At 38.1% G+C, this 18,784-nt stretch overlaps 1 protein-coding gene across 2 annotated transcripts in view; it reads right to left on the bottom strand.

Annotated features, from left to right (window-relative positions):
* The window catches only part of PTH2R (parathyroid hormone 2 receptor), a 105,239-nt gene that overhangs the window by 65,614 nt on the left and 20,841 nt on the right, over nucleotides 1-18,784 (bottom strand). The window contains exons 3-4 of one of the 2 annotated variants that reach the window (XM_035305514.3): nucleotides 10,138-10,251; nucleotides 9,903-10,024 (exon numbers count right to left, since the gene is read on the bottom strand). In XM_035305514.3, the coding sequence (XP_035161405.1) occupies nucleotides 9,903-10,024; nucleotides 10,138-10,251 (236 nt within the window). The remainder of the gene's footprint in view (nucleotides 1-9,902; nucleotides 10,025-10,137; nucleotides 10,252-18,784) is intronic. The other variant, XM_035305515.3, reaches the window with a different exon arrangement.

Below are 18,784 nucleotides of genomic sequence, written 5' to 3'. Positions count from 1 at the left end.
AGTTCCTGTATTGTATTCTTCAGTTCCATTAATTCACTTATATTCCTCTCTAAGTTGTCTATTCTCAATAGGATTTCGTCAAACCTTTTTTCAGAGTTCCTAGTTTCTTTACATTGGGCTACAACATGTTCTTTTAACTCACAGAATTTCTTATTATCCATTCCCTGAAGAGTGATTCTGTCATTGGGATGCACTCATTCTCCATCAAGCCTTGTTCCATTGTTGAACTGTGATCATCTTTAGAGGGAGAGGTGTTCTGATTTTGAGTATTCTCAGCCTTTTTATGCTGGTTTCTTCCCATCATTGTAAATTTATCCTCCTGTCATCTTTGAAATTACCAACTGTCAGATTAGATCTCTTGATTGGATGTCCAAGTTGTTAGTTCCCAGGACCAGAATGGTGGTGTTAAGACTGATGGTGCTTTTCTGTCCAGGATTCTCCTGTCTGGCTTCCTTCTTGCATCCATAATAGGCGACTCTGCCTTCCCTGGGCTTCAAATCTCGGTCAGAAGGGGAACCAGTCTCGTTTACTCTGCACGGAGAGCTGCTGTGCTGAGGTGCCATCACGGCCACTGCGCTGGTCTCAGGAGTCATGCTGGGGACCCGTATAAGTCCTCCAAACCTCGGTCAGAAGGGGAGCTGGCCCTGTTTAACTCTGCTCTGAGAGCTGCTGCGCCGAGGTGCCAGCGAAGCTGCTGCGCCAGCCACAAGAGTGGCGCTGGCGACCCATGTGGTTCCTCCACTCTGGATCTTCTGCTCCATGAGCGACCAGAATTTGTCTGAAAGTGTGGTGTCCTCTAGTTCTCTGCACTTTGACTGAGAGCTGAAATCCTGAGCTGATATCTATCGGCCATCTTGGATCATTCCCTACCCAACTTATTCTTGTTACAACTGTCTAAAATATGACTGGAAGCAGAAGACTTTGCCTCTTGTTATTTTTTGAAAAGAAATTATTTACTACTTATAATTTTCTTCTAATACAATAGCAAAACATTTTATAGAAAATATTTTAATCATGTTTAAAATGTAAAAGAGAGGAGAGAAAAAAATCTTACAAATTCTAACTAATCAGAAAAAAACACTGTTAGTACTTAATGTACTTCACATATTTCTTGAAGTCATTTTGTTGTCATTATTTTAAGAGATGGCATCTCCCTATGTTGCCCAGGCTGATCTTGAAATCTTGGTTCAAGAGATTCTCCCATCCTAGCCTCCCAAGTAGCTGTGCCTACAGACACAGGCCACCATGTCCAGCTGGCACTTCATGTATTTCTTTTCATTCTATTTCTGTAAAGCATTGCGTATTATTTTTAGCACCTGCATTCTCAATTTATATACAAGTTTATTCCTGAATTTTTGTGTGTGTGACAAAATAATTGCTCAAGGCTGCAAACTCTTTATAAAATTTATATACATATATTTGAGCTTATTTAACCAGTCTTTATTAGAAATTTTAACTTGTTGAAATATTCACTATAATAATTTGTTCAATGAACATTTTTTCCCATTCAGTTCCCCCATTCTAAATCCTTATGCTTGATTTTAGAAGTAAATTTATAAAATCAAAGAATATGATCCCTCTGAAGTTTTTAAATATATACTACTAAACTGCTTTCCAAAAGTACATCCAGCCTTTGGACAGCAGATGTATTATATGGTAGTTTCTACAGTATGCTACTGTTTTAAATATCACACTCTAAAAAAATTTAATAATCTTTTGACCTATCAGTAGAATTTCTTCCCTTTTTTTCAACGAAAATCATTACCTAATTTTGCCAAGCTAATTATATAAAAATTTAGAGAAAAAAAAGGTGCTCAAGGGGGGAGGACTCAAGATGGCGCTGTGAGAACAACCCAGGATTGAAGCTCTCGCTGGACTCACAGAGAGGGTGAGTCGGGGAAGCATTTCCAGATGGATCTTAGTTGCCCACAGAACGGGGAAATTCCCAGGTATAAAAAAGACGCAGGACGCCAGGCAGAGGTCTCCGCTGGCGTAGCCGGCAGCCGGTGAGGCTACAGCCCGCGCTGGAGCGCAGAGGCGCTCCACAGCGCTCCATACAAAAGTGCACTGTTACAGGTGCCCTGTTGAACCGGCAAACTAAGACCCGAGAGGGCTGAACTTGAGACTGAACGGGTCTTGAACTGTGACCCAGCCCAGGAAATCCCAGGGACTCAGCGTTTGGGGGAGCGCAGTGCGACAAAAAAAAACGGCGATTCCAAACGCTCCCAGTGAATAGGTTTTTTTTTTAAAGAGCAGCTCTGCGGGGGAGGGGAGTCAGCCATTACCGAGGCAATCAGCCCCTACTGAGGTACACACCCATTGCTGACGCAGCCTGCCGCTGCCAAGGCAACCTGCTACAACAGAGAGACTCCCCCCGCAGGGCGTAGCCCGAGGCAACAGGGCGGAGACCACAGCAGAAGGGCGAAGCCTGCAGGAAAAGGGCGAACCTCACACCAGCAGGGCGGAGCCTCGGCAGGCAAAAAGTGACTAGACTGCCTCCTAGCTGGGCAGGACAGTGAGGCAGACACTCACAAGGAAAGCCCCAACCCCCCCCTCCAGACAGAGCATCTGAGGAAAAAAAAGGGGTTTTTCTTATGAGTTAGGTTGCAGCAGAGCTAAACATAGCAGCCTAGCAGCCCTGAATAAACAACAGAGCTCACAGCTCAGCACTTGAGCTCCTACAGACTGTCTCCTCAAGCAACTCCCTGACCCCTCTATATCCATAAGACTGACATTCGGCAGACATCATCCTGGGACAAAGATAGCAGAAAAAGAAACTGGTAGCATCCCTCGCTGTTCCACAGCCACTACAGGTGCACCCCAGACAAGCAGGGCCTGGAGTGGACCTCAGCAGTCGTGAAGCAAAGGGGCTAGACTGGCAGAAGGAAAGTCAAGTAACAGAAATATTCCATCATCAACAATCTGGGTGTCCACTCAGAGATCCAATCAAAAAGTCAGTAACTACACAGAGGACAGGGGGATAAATCCACAAAGATGGAAAGAAACCAGCACAAAAAAGAGGAAAACACCCGAAACCAGAACACCTCGCCTCCTACAAAGGACCAAAACTCCTCACCAGCAAGGGAACAAAGCTGGACGGAGAATGACTGTGACGAAATGACGGAATTAGACTTCAGAAGGTGGATAATGAGAAACTTTTGTGAGCTAAAAGAACATGTTTTAAATCAACATAAAGAAACTAAGAACCTTGAAAAAAGATTTGAGGAAATGATAACAAGAATGGATACCTTAGAGAGGAATATGAATGAATTAAAGGAGCTGAAAAACACAATACGAGAACTTCACGAAACATGCACAAGTTTCAATAGCCGAATTGACCAAGCAGAAGAAAGAATATCAGAAGTCGAGGATCAACTCAATGAAATAAAACGAGAAACCAAGATCAGAGAAAAAAGCACAAAAAGGAATGAACAAAGTCTCCAAGAAATGTGGGACTATGTGAAGAGACCTAACCTATATTTGATAGGCATACCAGAATGTGACGAAGAGAATGAATCCAAGCTGGAAAATACTCTGCAGGACATTATCCAGGAAAATTTTCCCCACCTAGCAAGACAGGCCAACACTCAAATGCAGGAAATACAGAGAACACCACAGAGATATTCCGCACGAAGAGCAACCCCAAGGCACATAATCGTCAGATTCAACAAGGCTGAAATAAAGGAGAAAATACTAAGGACAGCCAGAGAGAAAGGTCGGGTCACCCACAAAGGGAAGCCCATCAGACTCACAGCAGATCTCTCGGCAGAAACTCTACAAGCCAGAAGAAAGTGGGGGCCAATATTCAACATCCTTAAAGAAAATAACTTTCAACCCAGAATTTCATATCCAGCCAAACTGAGCTTCAGAAGTGAAGGAAAAATAAAATCCTTTGCAAACAAGCCAGCACTCAGAGATTTTGTCACCACCAGCCCTGCTTTACAAGAGCTCCTGAAAGAGGCACTACACATAGAAAGGAACAACCAGTACCAGCCATTCCAAAATCACACTAAATGCTAAAGAGCATCAACATAATGAAGAATCTACAACAACTAACAGGCAAAACAGCCAGCTAGCATCAAAATGGCAGTGTCAAACTCACACATACCAATATTAACCCCAAATGGAAATGGACTAAATGCACCAATCAAAAGACACAGACTGGCAAATTGGATAAAAAGCCAAAACCCAGCAGGGTGCTGTATCCAGGAAACCCATCTCACATGCAAGGATACACAAAGGCTCAAAATAAAGGGATGGAGGAAGATTTACCAAGCAAATGGAGAGCAAAAGAAAGCAGGAGTTGCAATCCTCATCTCTGATAAAATAGACTTTAAATCAACAAAGATCAAAAGAGACAAAGAAGGCCATTACATAATGGTAAAAGGATTGATACAACAAGAAGAGCTAACGACCCTAAACATATATGGACCCAATACAGGAGCACCCAGATACATAAGGCAAGTTCTTAATGACTTACAAAGAGACTTAGACTCCCACACAATAATAGTGGGAGACTTTAACACTCCACTGTCAATATTAGACAGATCAACCAGACAGAAAATCAACAAGGATATCCAGGGCTTGAATTCAGACCTGGAGCAAGCAAACCTGATAGACATTTACAGAACTCTCCACCCCAAATCCACAGAATATACATTCTTCTCAGCACCACATCACACCTACTCTAAAATTGACCACATAATTGGAAGTAAAGCACTGCTCAGAAATGCAAAACAACTGAAATCATAACAAACAGCCTCTCAGACCATAGTGCAATCAAGTTAGAACTCAGAATTCAGAAACCAACCCAGAACCGCACAGCTTCATGGAAACTGAACAACTGGCTCTTGAATGTTGACTGGATAAACAACGAAATGAAGGCAGAAATAAAGAAGTTCTTCGAAACCAATGAGAACGAAGACACAACATGCCAGAATCTCTGGGACACATTTAAAGCAGTCTCTAGAGGAAAGTATATAGCAATAAGTGCCCATATGAGAAGAATGGAGAGATCCAAAATTGACACCCTATCGTCAAAATTGAAAGAGCTAGAGGAGCAAGATCAAAAAAACTCAAAACCCAGCAGAAGACAAGAAATAACTAAGATCAGAGCTGAACTGAAGGAGATTGAGACACGAAAAACCCTTCAAAAAAATCAATAAATCCAAGAGCTGGATTTTTGAAAAGATCAACAAAATAGACAGACCACTAGCCAGATTGATTAAAAAGAAAAGAGAGAACAACCAAATAGATGCAATAAAAAATGATAAAGGGGAAATCACCACAGATTCCACAGAAATTCAAACCATCATCAGAGAATATTACAAACAACTCTATGCACATAAACTAGTAAACCTGGAAGAAATGGATAAATTCCTGGACTCCTGTGTCCTCCCAAGCCTAAACCAGGAGGAAGCTGAAACTATGAATAGACCAATAACAAGGGCAGAAGTCGAGGGAGCAATTAAGAGCCTACCACACAAAAAAAGCCCAGGTCCAGACGGGTTCACAGCCGAATTCTACCAGACACACAAAGAGGAGATGGTACCATTTCTTCTGAAACTATTCCAAATAATCCAAAAAGAAGGAATCCTACCCAAATCATTCTACGAGACCAATATCATCCTGATACCAAAACCCGGCAGAGACCCAACAAGAAAAGAAAACTTCAGGCCAATATCCATGATGAACATAGATGCAAAAATCTTCAATAAAATATTGGCAAGCCGATTGCAACAGCACATCAAAAACCTTATTCATCATGATCAAGTAAAATTCATCCCGGGGATGCAAGGCTGGTTCAACATATGCAAGTCTATCAACGTAATTCACCACATAAACAGAACCAAAAACAAAAACCACATGATTATCTCAATTGATGCAGATAAGGCATTTGACAAAATTCAGCAGCCCTTTATACTAAAAACCCTCAATAAACTCGGTATCGATGGAACGTATCTCAAAGTAATAAAAGCTATTTATGACAAACCAACAGCCAATATCATACTGAATGGGCAAAAACTGGAAGCATTCCCTTTGAAATCCGGCACTAGACAAGGATGCCCTCTGTCACCACTCCTATTCAATATAGTACTGGAAGTTCTAGCCAGAGCAATCAGGCAAGAAAAAGAAATAAAGGCTATTCAAATAGGAAAGGTGGAAGCCAAATTGTCTCTATTTGCAGACGACATGATAGTATACCTGGAAGACCCCATCACCTCAGCCCAAAAACTCCTGAAACTGATAAGCAACTTCAGCAAAGTCTCAGGATATAAAATCAATGTGCAAAAATCACAAGCCTTCCTCTACACTAATAACAGACTTAAAGAGAGCCAAATCAAGAATGAACTGCCATTCACAATTGCTACAAAAAGAATAAAATACCTTGGAATACAACTCACAAGGAATGTAAGGGACCTCTTCAAGGAAAACTACAAACCACTGCTCAACGAAATCAGAGAGGACACAAACAGATGGAGAAACATTCCATGTTCATGGTTAGGAAGAATTAATATCGTGAAAATGGCTATACTGCCCAAAGTAATTTACAGAATCAACGCTATCCCCATCAAGCTACCATTGACTTTCTTCACAGAACTGGAAAAAAACACCATGAACTTCATATGGAACCAAAAGAGAGCCTGCATAGCCAAGTCAATTCTAAGCAAAAAGAACACAGCGGGGGCATCACACTACCGGATTTCAAACTATACTATAAGGCTACAGTAATCAAAACAGCATGGTACTGGTACCAAAACAGAGATATAGATCAATGGAACAGAACAGAGGCATCAGAGGCAACACAACATAGCTACAACCATACAATCTTTGATAAACCTGACAAAAACAAGCAATGGGGAAAGGACTCCCTGTTCAACAAATGGTGTTGGGAAAACTGGCTAGCCATGTGTAGAAAGCAGAAACTGGACCCCTTCCTGACACCTTACACTAAAATTAACTCCAGATGGATTAAAGACTTAAACATAAGACCCGGCACCATAAAAACCCTAGAAGGAAATCTAGGCAAAACCATCCAGGACATAGGAGTAGGCAAGGACTTCATGAACAAAACACCAAAAGCATTGGCAACAAAAGCCAAAATAGACAAATGGGACCTAATGAAATTCCACAGTTTCTGCACAGCAAAAGAAACAGTCTCTAGTGTGAATCGGCAACCAACGGAATGGGAAAAAATTTTTGCAGTTTACCCATCTGACAAAGGGCTGATATCCAGAATTTACAAAGAACTCAAACAGATTTACGGGAAAAAAACAAACAAGCCCATTCAAAAGTGGTCAAAGGATATGAACAGACACTTTACGAAAGAAGACATATATGAGTCCAACAATCATATGAAAAAATGCTCATCGTCACTGGTCATCAGAGAGATGCAAATCAAAACCACATTGAGATACCATCTCACGCCAGTTAGAATGGCGATCATTAAAAAATCTGGAGACAACAGATGCTGGAGAGGATGTGGAGAAAAAGGAACACTTTTACACTGTTGGTGGGAGTGTAAATTAGTCCAACCATTGTGGAAGACGGTGTGGCGATTCCTCAAGGCCTTAGAAATAGAAATTCCATTTGACCCAGCAATCCCATTACTGGGTATATATCCAAAGGACTTTAAATCGTTCTACTACAAGGACACATGCACACGAATGATCATTGCAGCACTGTTTACAATAGCAAAGACCTGGAATCAACCCAAATGCCCATCGATGATAGACTGGATTGGGAAAATGTGGCACATATACACCATGGAATATTATGCAGCAATCAGAAATGATGAGTTCGTGTCGTTTATAGGGACATGGATGAATCTGGAGAACATCATTCTCAGCAAACTGACACAAGAACAGAAAATGAAACACCACATATTCTCACTCATAGGCGGGTGATGAAAAATGAGAACACATGGACACAGAGAGGGGAGTACTAAACACTGGGGTCTATTGGGGGGAAAAGTGGAGGGCCAGTGGGAGGGGGAGGTGGGGAGGGATTGCCTGGGGAGAAATACCAAATGTGGGTGAAGGGGAGAAAGCAAACAAATCACACTGCCCTGTGTGTACCTATGCAACTGTATTGCATGCTCTGCACATGTACCCCAAAACCTAAAATGCAATTAAAAAAAATAAAAAAAAAGGTGCTCAAAAATATCTTAGTCTTGTTTTCCCGATAAAAATGTGGCATTTATTCTAAATGTATACTTTTTTAGTTTTTTTGCTTTTTCTTCCTTATAAAAAACCTTTATTAAATATTAATAATTTATATCTCATAAATAAGTAATACCATGTTGCCTTACAGTGTGTCAAAACTTCAGGATATATCTAGGTTTCTTATTAAAGATATTTTGTTTTCTTGAGTTTTCCCAAATTATTACTTAAAGGTTGCAAACAATAGAAAATGTTCTTTGTGTTTTTAATTAAGGAGATAAAAATAAATTATTTTAACACAATTCTTCAAATTTTCTATTAACTTTTAAAGCATTGTACATAAACTAGTGCATATCTTGAGTATGGCCACCAACCATCTTTAGTTATTTTTATTCTTAAAATAGTAATCACAGAAAATGGTTATAAGATTAGAGTTCAGTATAAATTAAACCATGGTTTAATTTAATGGCCACTTAACAGTTCTGAAAAGTTTGCATTTTATATCATGTAATAAAAAAATAAATATAACCACAGAGTACACTAAGTATTGTGACTATTTATTTCTATCAATGAGATTGAAATTATTTTGAAGCACTTTATCTAAACTGAATGCTGACATTAGTTCCACTGTAGAGTACCTAACAATCTCCTCATCTTGACTTATTTTATCTAAGAAGCTTTTCAACAATTAAATGTAAAACTGAAAGTCTTTCAACCAATTCCTAAAGAGCTCATAAAGGTAGAAAATTAAGAAAGGAAGTTCTATTAATGCAAAATCAAAGAAAAAAACCTTCAACTCACTACTTCTCTTGCTGCTGTTCTCCCTCCCTATCTCTTCAAAACATTACCAGACCTAAAGAAATAAGTCAAAAGTTTGAAAAGTTTATGTATGATAGATTATTCTCAGGGTCTACATAAAGATAATTTACACACAATTTATCACACTAACCCCTAGCATTATATGCATATATCATCATGCATTTTTACTCACAAGGTCTAAGTGATATCAATTTAAACATGCCTTTTAAACCAATTTTTATAACTTAAAAGTCACTCTCTACAATATCTCAAAGTTTACATATTATTTCTATACTGGAAACAGCACTGATGTGAAATTAGGACATACAGGCTCTGCTTTAAACCCTGTTACCACCAAGCTATTTCACTTTGACCAATACCTAATCTCTGGTTCTCAGTTGACTCACATCTGTGAAATTAATATGCTGGAAGATTTATATGATGCCCCTTTCTCCTTTCAATCCTACAACTCTAATCTTTTATATGCTAATGAAATCACCTACTGGTAAATCTTATGAGGTGGAAAATACCCTCTGACATGCAAAGATCCTTCTGGAATATACAGATGAGATGTAGCCATTCACAGGTAACCGAGAAGAAATAATGAATCATGTTGCTAACTACCTATTGGGATTTTTATATGCAATATAGCATAATATAATGCAATGTAAACATAACATAATGTAACATAACACACATAACACATATACAGGTATATTTATAAGTATGGATGATGTATCTCAGCCAGGTAGCTCTAGGCTATAGAAAATACCAGAATAATTGATACACATCTGAAAAAATTGCAACATTGCTTTTATCTTTTATGATCCCTGTGTCATGAAATAAGAGGGTTTTTATATATAATAGTTGGCAATCAAGAATTGCATCAAAAACATCATTCTGCTTTCCCTTAGGAGTTCACAAATAGAAAAATTCCATTACCTTTCCTATGCTGATATCTGGCTGCAGAAAGCGAAGGCAGTCTGAATAATTGGCATATGTTTTATTTAAGCTGTGCATAAAATCCCATGTTCCATTGGGGTTGCAGTGTCGGAAAGCAACTCCTGTAAAGACATGAAAGGTGCTGAGATCACTCAGTTCCCTTAGAATCAATTAGCAAAAGCTAATGACGAGTAAATGTTTGTTTCAAATTAATCATTTCAGAAAAAGTCAATACCTTTATGGTTGAAGTCATAAATATAAGGAGGACATGGAACAGCCGATATTTTCCCCACTGTTCCTCTGGGCCAACAAATGAGTCCATCCCATTCAGGGAAACAATTACCTTCTACTGAAGAAAAAAAAAAGATAAACAAAAATGTAGTTGGAACCAGACAACAAATGCATTCAAAATGCAAAATTTCAGGTCATTGCCTATAGTAAAATTAAAACAAATTGGTAGTTTTAGAAACTAGATAGGATAGATACGATGCAAACGTCCCAAAATTCATCTCTGTGGCTTCATCAAAGGCCCATTCATAGGAACATTTGCTTTGCACACATTAAAAATATTCAAATTATTCCAGCATACTAGTTATAATGGCTATAGCAATTCATTTACAAGAAACATTGAAAATCATTGTGAACAACTTCCGTAGTCAAGTTCTTCTGACCACCATAGTCGTAGCTACCTTTTTACACTCAATTCTTGAAAACTGTTTTTAAAGAACATAACACCTGAAACAGTGCCCTTCACTGGTAAGCCCCAAGACTCAGGTTTCTCTTTTTGCCAATACTTTTAGCAATTTCCTTGAGTCTAACATTCATCTCAAACAAAATTCTCATAAACTCTACTCTTCTCAAGATTAATCCACAACTTCATCACTTCTCACAACTTCCACTGCAACCATGATAGTCCAATCCACTTCATGTCTGATCTGAATAAGTGCAACAGCCTATGACTGGTTCTCCTGATTCCAACATTTCTTTCTGCAGGACAATTTTCTGGGTGGCATCAAAGAACCCAATTCTCCCTGCCCCTCTTTCTTGTAGTTCTCAGGAATAACTATACAATGTGCTGTAAATGCAGCATGCTGAGATAAGGGCTGGAGAACTGCCTGGAACAGTCCAGGCTCTGTTCCAGACCCTCCCAGAAACAGGATGTCTCCAGACATTAGCCCAGTGCACCGTGTGTTCCCTGAGGTGTATAACCAGGGTTGGGCTGTTTGATGGGATCCCTCCGCTGTGGTGTACACAGTCCATGAGCAGCTGAGATTCCATGCAGCCCAGGGAGCTTTCCTGAGCTATGTGGGACCAGTTGCCAATGACTCCTAGGCTTCTGTTGTTCCTTGCTGCCTACCTGATGAGTTTGTGTCCTTTGTAGAGACATGGATGAATCTAGAAACCATCATTCTCAGCAAATTGACACAAGAACAGAAAACCAAACACCACATGTTTTCTCTTGTAGGTGGGTGATGAACAATGAGAACACTTGGGCACAGGGAGGAGAACACCACTCACTGGGCTAGGAGTTGGGGGTGAAGGGCAAGGGAGAGGAGGAAAAACAAAGGGGAGAGGGAGGGCAGGGAGGATGGGGAGAGATAACATGGGGAGAAATGCCTGATGTAGACGACACGGGAGGCCAGGGGGATGGAGACAGCAAACCACCATGGCATGTATGTACCTATGCAACAATCCTGCAGAGTGGAGGATGTGCACATGTACACCAGAGCCCAAAATACAATAAAATTTTAAAAAAAAGAAAATAGAGTTTTGTTTCGTTTTATTTTTTTGAGATGGAGTCTTACTCTGTCACCCAAGCTGGAGTGCAGTGGCACAATCTCGGCTCACTGCAACCTCCGCTTCCCAGGTTCAAGCAATTCTATCTTAGCCTCCCAAGTAGCTGGGACTATAAGTGCATGCCACCATAACAGGCTAATTTTTGTATGTTTAGTAGAGATGGGGTTTCACCATATTGGTCATGCTGGTCTCAAACTCCTGACCTCAGGTGATCCATCTGTCTCAGCCTCCCAAAGTGCTGGGATTACAACCATGAGCCACTGTGCCTAGTCAAAAAAATAGAGATCTTAACTAGCATTCTCTCCTTAATCATCACTGCCATCCTATGTGAGCAAATACTTTCATTATTTGGCAAGGATCTAATTAATTTGCTAATGGCTCACCAATCTCTCTTCATAAATCAGCACCATTAATTATAACTCTGTAATTCTTTTTGTGTGACAGGACAAACTAATTATGAGTGAAGCTCGTCAAACCATGACATTTATACAGAACAGTCTAAAATTTGAAGAATCTTTTTCTCTTTTCAAACAAAATGTGACCCCCTTGGAATAATAACATTTTGGATCAATAATATTTTGGTCTTTGTTTTTTAAGTACTTGAATAGTTTTATAGCTGGGTGTTTGAATTTATATATCCTTTTCTCTCTTTCATAAACATTAGGAAAATTTTATGTTCTTATGTTCTTTTATTATAAAAATCTTTCATAAATAAAATAGAAAATCATATACTCATAACTTAGAATTGACAACTACTAATATTTTGCAATAGTTAACTAATTTATTTTTGCTGTAGGTTTTTAAAATAAATTGTAGACAGCCTTGACAGCTCACTCCCAAATATTTTGATATGCATCTCTTGATTTTAGAAGAATGAAAATTCCTTAAATTAACTAGTGAATTGAAAATGTCATTCTAGTGTTTTACAATTTTAAAGTAAAGAACACTTGAGTCAATTTCTATATACTTAGATATTTTAATTTAAAGGTAAACCAAAGTTTGACCACATTTAATTCTGTCTTATTTGCATGGAAAAGGATGTCCATAAAAACAAGAATCTCAAAAAAAGTTTTTTCTCTTTTAGTATTTATTCATCTACATGCTTCACATCATTCACACCTTCACAAATTTTAGATGCTACCTAAGTTTACAACCAGTTAATTTATTCTTTTATGTATAATTCATATAGTGTGTGATCGATGCACACTTGCTATCTTGGCCCATTTTATTTCCTCTTTCTGGACTGTCTTGGTGATGGTTAATATTAGGGTCAACTTGATTGGATTGGAGGATGCCTAGATAGCTGGTAAAGTATTGATTTCGGGTCTGTCTGCGAGGGTGTTGCCAAAGAAGACTGACATTTGAGTTAGTGAACTGGAAGAGAAAGACCCACCCTCGATGAGGGTGGGCATCGTCCAGTTGGCTAGAACAAAGCAGGGAGAAGAAGGTGGGATAAGTTGGCTTGCTGAGACTTACAGTTTTTATCTTTCCCCTGTGCTGGATGCTGCCATCCATTTCTTCTACCCTTGGACATCAGACTCCAGGTTCTTTGGCCTTTGGATTCTTGGACTTATACCAGTGGTTTGCTAAGGGTTCTTGGATCTTTGGCCACAGACTGAAGGCTTTCCTGTTTTTGAGGCTTTTGAACTTAACTGAGCCACTACTGTCTTCTTTCTTCCCAAGCTTGCAGGCGGCCTATCGTAGGACTTCATTTTGTGATCATGTGAGCCAATTCTCCCTAATAAACTCCCTTTCATATGTAAGTATATCCTATTAGTTCGTCCCTCTGGAGTACTTTGACTAATACAATATTCTTACTTTCCCCTCATCACATCCAAATCCCATTTCTTTACTTTTAACATGAGATCATTATTCTTCCAGGAAGCCTTCTCTGATTAATTAAGATGCTTCTTCAATGGTTCTATAGTTGTTAAAATATCTCTGTTGTTAAAATTATCCACCATCCTGAAAGATATCTGCCTTCCTTATTAAATTATTAAACCCACAGGGAAAAGACAGAATATTGTTCACACTTTTCAGAGCTTGCTACAGAAGTAAAACACTCTGGGCACATAATAATATTTGTTGAACTGTTAAAGGGACACTAAAGATGATAATGTTGGCCTCGGTGATCTCCGAAGTATCTTGTAGCTCAACATTTTATAAGATTTCATCAAAATAGTTTATTCAGCCATCATAGATAATAATGCTTGCATATTTTTTCATAATGATACATCTCCTTATTAGTAAATTTGCATCTAAGATACTAGGATCCGCATTCTTTAGAAGTTGCATGAGTTCCCTTTTTAGACACTATTAAACTAGCCATTCAGAAAATTTTTTCTTAGTAGAAGATACTTACTAAGGCTATATTAACATAAAACCCTTCTTTCTTTAAATATGGCTTAGCTGGCTATAAAGTAAAGAAATAAATTGTAGGCTACAAATACAGGAGCAGCAAGCACTACATTTGGGGTTTACCTTAGAGGCTTCTACTGACCTGTTTTCTTAGAGTTAGAATTTTTGAGTGTTCAGGTAACAAAAGATGAGCCTGAGGCCTTATGGCGTGGAGAAATTGAACAGGAGAACCCTCTAGAAAGTCAGTATTCCCAACAGATGACACTTCTCTTGCTAGTGGGTGGACAAGAAATAAAACCATCCTTCAGAAGGAGATTGGTTTGTGTCATTCTTGGCTACATTTGGAGTTGGAAAAGAAAACAATTGGGGTGGAATTATTCTCTAAACATTTCTAACCACCAGATCACATTCATGTGTGATCTAAATTTAGTTTAAATTGGACTTAGGTCAATAATTCATCTAGTCATCTTTCAGTTGAAAACACAAATTTTCTCTAAAAAAATGCACTTTAAACGAGAACCTCATGAGTTGCTCATCACAAATCATTAGCCACACAAGGAAATAAGCCACCATGTGTGGTGGTCAGCATTGACCAGCAAAGTCTGTAGATATTAGAATTATATATGCAGCATGTAAAACATGTCTAAGAATAAAAAGAAGAGATTTGAAATAATATTGAAGGAGGAAGAAACTATCAAATTGAACGTGAAGATTTTAGAAAATAAAAATATAATCAAAATTTACTAATGGATGGATTGAACAGTTGTAAGACAAAGCCAAACAAAGAGTTGGCAAAGTGGAAAGTATATTCAAAGAAGTTACTAAAACAGTAAAGAAACAAAGAAAATGAAAATATGTAAGATACTGACGCACAGAGAATCCTATGAGTGGGAACCACATTTGTCTTCTTAAAGTTCTGGAAGGAGATGAGAGAGAATAAAGGAGAGGCAAATTTCAAAGACAAAATAACTAAAACATTTCCATCACTGAATAAAGATATAAATGCTCAGATTCAGGAAATCCAGTGAATCTATACCTACATACAGAGTGAAACTGCAGAATATCAATGTTAAACAGTTCTTAAAAAAAGCCAGACAGAAAAAAGCTAATCAGCAAGAAAGATTGAGAATTGATTTATCAGTAATAACAATGGGAGATATATAGATATATATATCTTCAGGTGATAAAAGTAAATAATTTTTAACCAAAGATCATATGTCCAGAAAAAGTATCTTTCAAGGTTAACACAGAAATGAAGACATTTTCCAACAGACAAAAACTGAGATCACTATAAACATATTCTAACATAAAGATTCAAAAATAAAGAACATTTTATTTAAAAGAATTATAATAATATAAAATTAAGGTAGAACTAAAGACCATATAATTTGAAAGCAATTAAAGTATCTCAAACTGCGTATCTTATTTGGAAAAAGAAAGTGGATAATAAACTTTAAACTTTCTGAAATTAAATAAATATGAGGAAATTCAGGACTTGAATGCAGATCTGGACCAAGCGAACTTAATAGACATTTACAGAACTCATAACCCGAAATCCACAGAATACACATTCTTCTCAGCACCACATCGCACTTACTCTAAAACTGACCACATAATTGGAAGTAAATCACTCCTCAGAAAATGCAAAAGAATAAAAATCATAATAATCTCCCAGACCACAGTGTAGTCAAATTAAAACTCAGGATTAAGAAACTAACAGAAAACCGCACGTCATGGAAACTGAACAACTTGCTCCTGAATGTAGACTGGATAAACAATGAAATGAAGGCTGAAATAAAGATGTTCTTCGAAACCAATGAGAATGAAGACACAACATACAGGAATCTCTGGGACATATTTAAAGCAGTGTCTAGAGGGAAATTAACAGCAATAAATGCCCACATGAGAAATAAGGACAGATCTAAAATCGACACCATCCATTCAAAATTGAAAGTCAGAGGAGAAAGATTAAAAAAAAACTCAAAAGCTAGTAGAAGACAAGAAATAAGTAAGATCAGAGAAGAACTGAAGGAGATACAGACACAAAAAAAAAACCTTCAAAAAATTAGCAAATCCAGGAGCTGAATTTTTGAAAAGATCAACAATACAGATAGACTGCTAGCCAGACTAATAAAAAAGAAAAGAGAGAAGAATCAAACACACACAATAAAAAATGATAAAGGGGACATCACCACTGATTCCACAGAAATACAAACTACCATCAGAGATTACTACAAACAACTCTAGGCACACAAACCAGTAAACCTGGAAGAAATGGATAAATTCCAGGACACTTGCACTCTCCCAACTAAACCAGGAAGAAGTTGAATCCCTGAATAGACCAATAACAAGGGCTGAAGTTGAGGCAGCAATTAATAGCCTACCAACTAAAAGAAGCCCAGGTCCAGATTGGTTTACAGCCAAATTCTACCAGACATAAAAAGATAAGCTGGTACCACTCCTTCTGAAACTATTCTAAACAATCCAAAAAGAGGGAATCCTTCCCAAATCATTTTATGAGACCAACATCATCCTAATACCAAAACTGGGCAGACAGGCAACTAAAAAAGAAAACTTTAGGATAATATCCATGATGAACATCAATGCAAAAATCTTTAATAAAGTACTGGCAAACAGAATGCAACAGCAAATCAAAAAGCGTATTCATCATGATCAGGTAGGCTTTATCCCAGGATTGCCAGGCTAGTTCAACATACACAAGTCTATAAATGTAATCTGTCGCCTAAACAGAACCAAAGACAAAAACCACGTGATTATCTCAATAGATGCAGAGAAGGTCTTTGACAAAATTCAACAGTTCTTTATGCTAAAAACCCTCAATAAACTAGGTATCAATGGTATGTATCACAAATGATAAAAGCTATTTACAACAAACCCACAGCCAATATCATATTGAATGGGCAAAAGCTGGAAGCATTCCCTTTGAAATCTGGCACTAGACAAGGATGCCCTCTCTCATCACTCCTATTCAATATAGTATTGGAAGTTCTAGCCAGAGCAATAAGGCAAGAAAAATAAATAAAGAGCATTCAATTAGGAAAAGAGGAAGCCAACATGGTTGTATATTTAGAAGACCCCATCGTCTCAGCCCAAAATCTCCTGAAACTGATAAGCAACATCAGCAAAGTCTCAGGATACAAAATCAATGTGCAGAAATCACAAGCATTTCTATACACCAATAACAGACAAATAGAGAGCCAAATCAAAAGTAAACTCCAATTCACAATTGCTACAAAAAGAATAATATACCTAGGAATAAAACTAACAAAGGATGTAAAGGACCTTTTCAAGGAGAACTACAAACCACTGCTCAAGGAAATATGAGAAGATACAAACAGATGGAAAAATATTCCATGCTCATGGTTGGGAAGAATCAACATCATGAAAATAGCCATACTGCCAAAAGTAGTTTATAGATTCAATGCTATCCCCATCAAGCTACCAAAGGCCTTCTTCACAGAACTGGAATAAAAACACTTCAAACTTCATATGGAACCAAAAGAGAGCCTGCATAGCCAAAACAATCCTAAGCAAAAAGAACAAAGCCAGAACAACAACAAAGCATCACACCACCTGACTTCAGACTATACTAAAAGGCCACAGTAATCAAAACAGCATGGTACTGGTACCAAAACAGAGATATAGACCAATGGAACAAAATAGAGGCCTCAGAAGCAACACCACATATCTACAATCACCTGATCTTTGACAAACCTGACAAAAACAAGCAATGGGGAAAGGATGCCCTGTTTAATAAATGGTGTTGGGAAAACTGGCTAACCATGTGCAGAAAGCAGAAACTGGACCCCTTCCTGACACCTTACGCTAAAATTAACTCCAGGTGGATTAAAGACTTAAACATAAGACCTAACACCATAAAAACCCTGGAAGAAAACCTAGGCAAAACCATTCAGGACATAGGCATAGGGAAGGACTTCGTGACTAAAACACCAAAAGAAATGGCAACAAAAGCCAAAATAGACAAATGGGATCTAATTAAACTCCAGAGCTTCTCTACAGAAAGGAAACAATCATTAGAGTGAACTAGCAACCAAGAGAATGTGAAAAAATTTTTGTGATCTACCCATCTGACAAAGGGCTAATAACGAGAATCTACAAAGAACTAAAACATATTTACAAGAAAAAAAACAAACCTATTCAAAAGTGGATGAAGGATATGAACACACACTTTTCAAAAGAAGACATATATGAGGCCAACAAACATCAAAAAATGCTCATCATCACTGATTATTAGAGAAATGCAAATCAAAACTACATTGAGATACTATCTCACACCAGTTAGAATGGCGATCATTAAGAAATCTGTAGACAACAGATGCTGGAGAGGATGTGAAGAAATAGGAACACTTTTACACTGTTGGTGGGAGTGCAAATTAGTGCAACCACTGTGGAAGACAGTGTGGCGATTCCTCAAGGACCTCGAAATAGAAATACCATTTTACCCAGCAATCCCATTACTCGGTATATACCCAAAGAATTATAAATTGTTCTATTATAAAGACACATGCACACATATGTTCGTTGTGGCACTATTTACAACAGCAAAGACCTAGAACCAACCCAAATGTCCATCAATGATAGACCGGATAAAGAAAATATGGTACATTTACACCATGGAATACTACACAGCCATAAAAAACAATGAGTTCATGTCCTTCATAGGGACATGGATGAATCTGGAAACC

Source organism: Callithrix jacchus, chromosome 6 (assembly GCF_049354715.1).
Source record: "Callithrix jacchus isolate 240 chromosome 6, calJac240_pri, whole genome shotgun sequence".
NCBI lineage: Eukaryota > Metazoa > Chordata > Mammalia > Primates > Cebidae > Callithrix > Callithrix jacchus.
The sequence above is the reverse complement of the archived record's forward strand: the minus strand, read 5'-3'. Positions and strand labels throughout refer to the sequence as shown.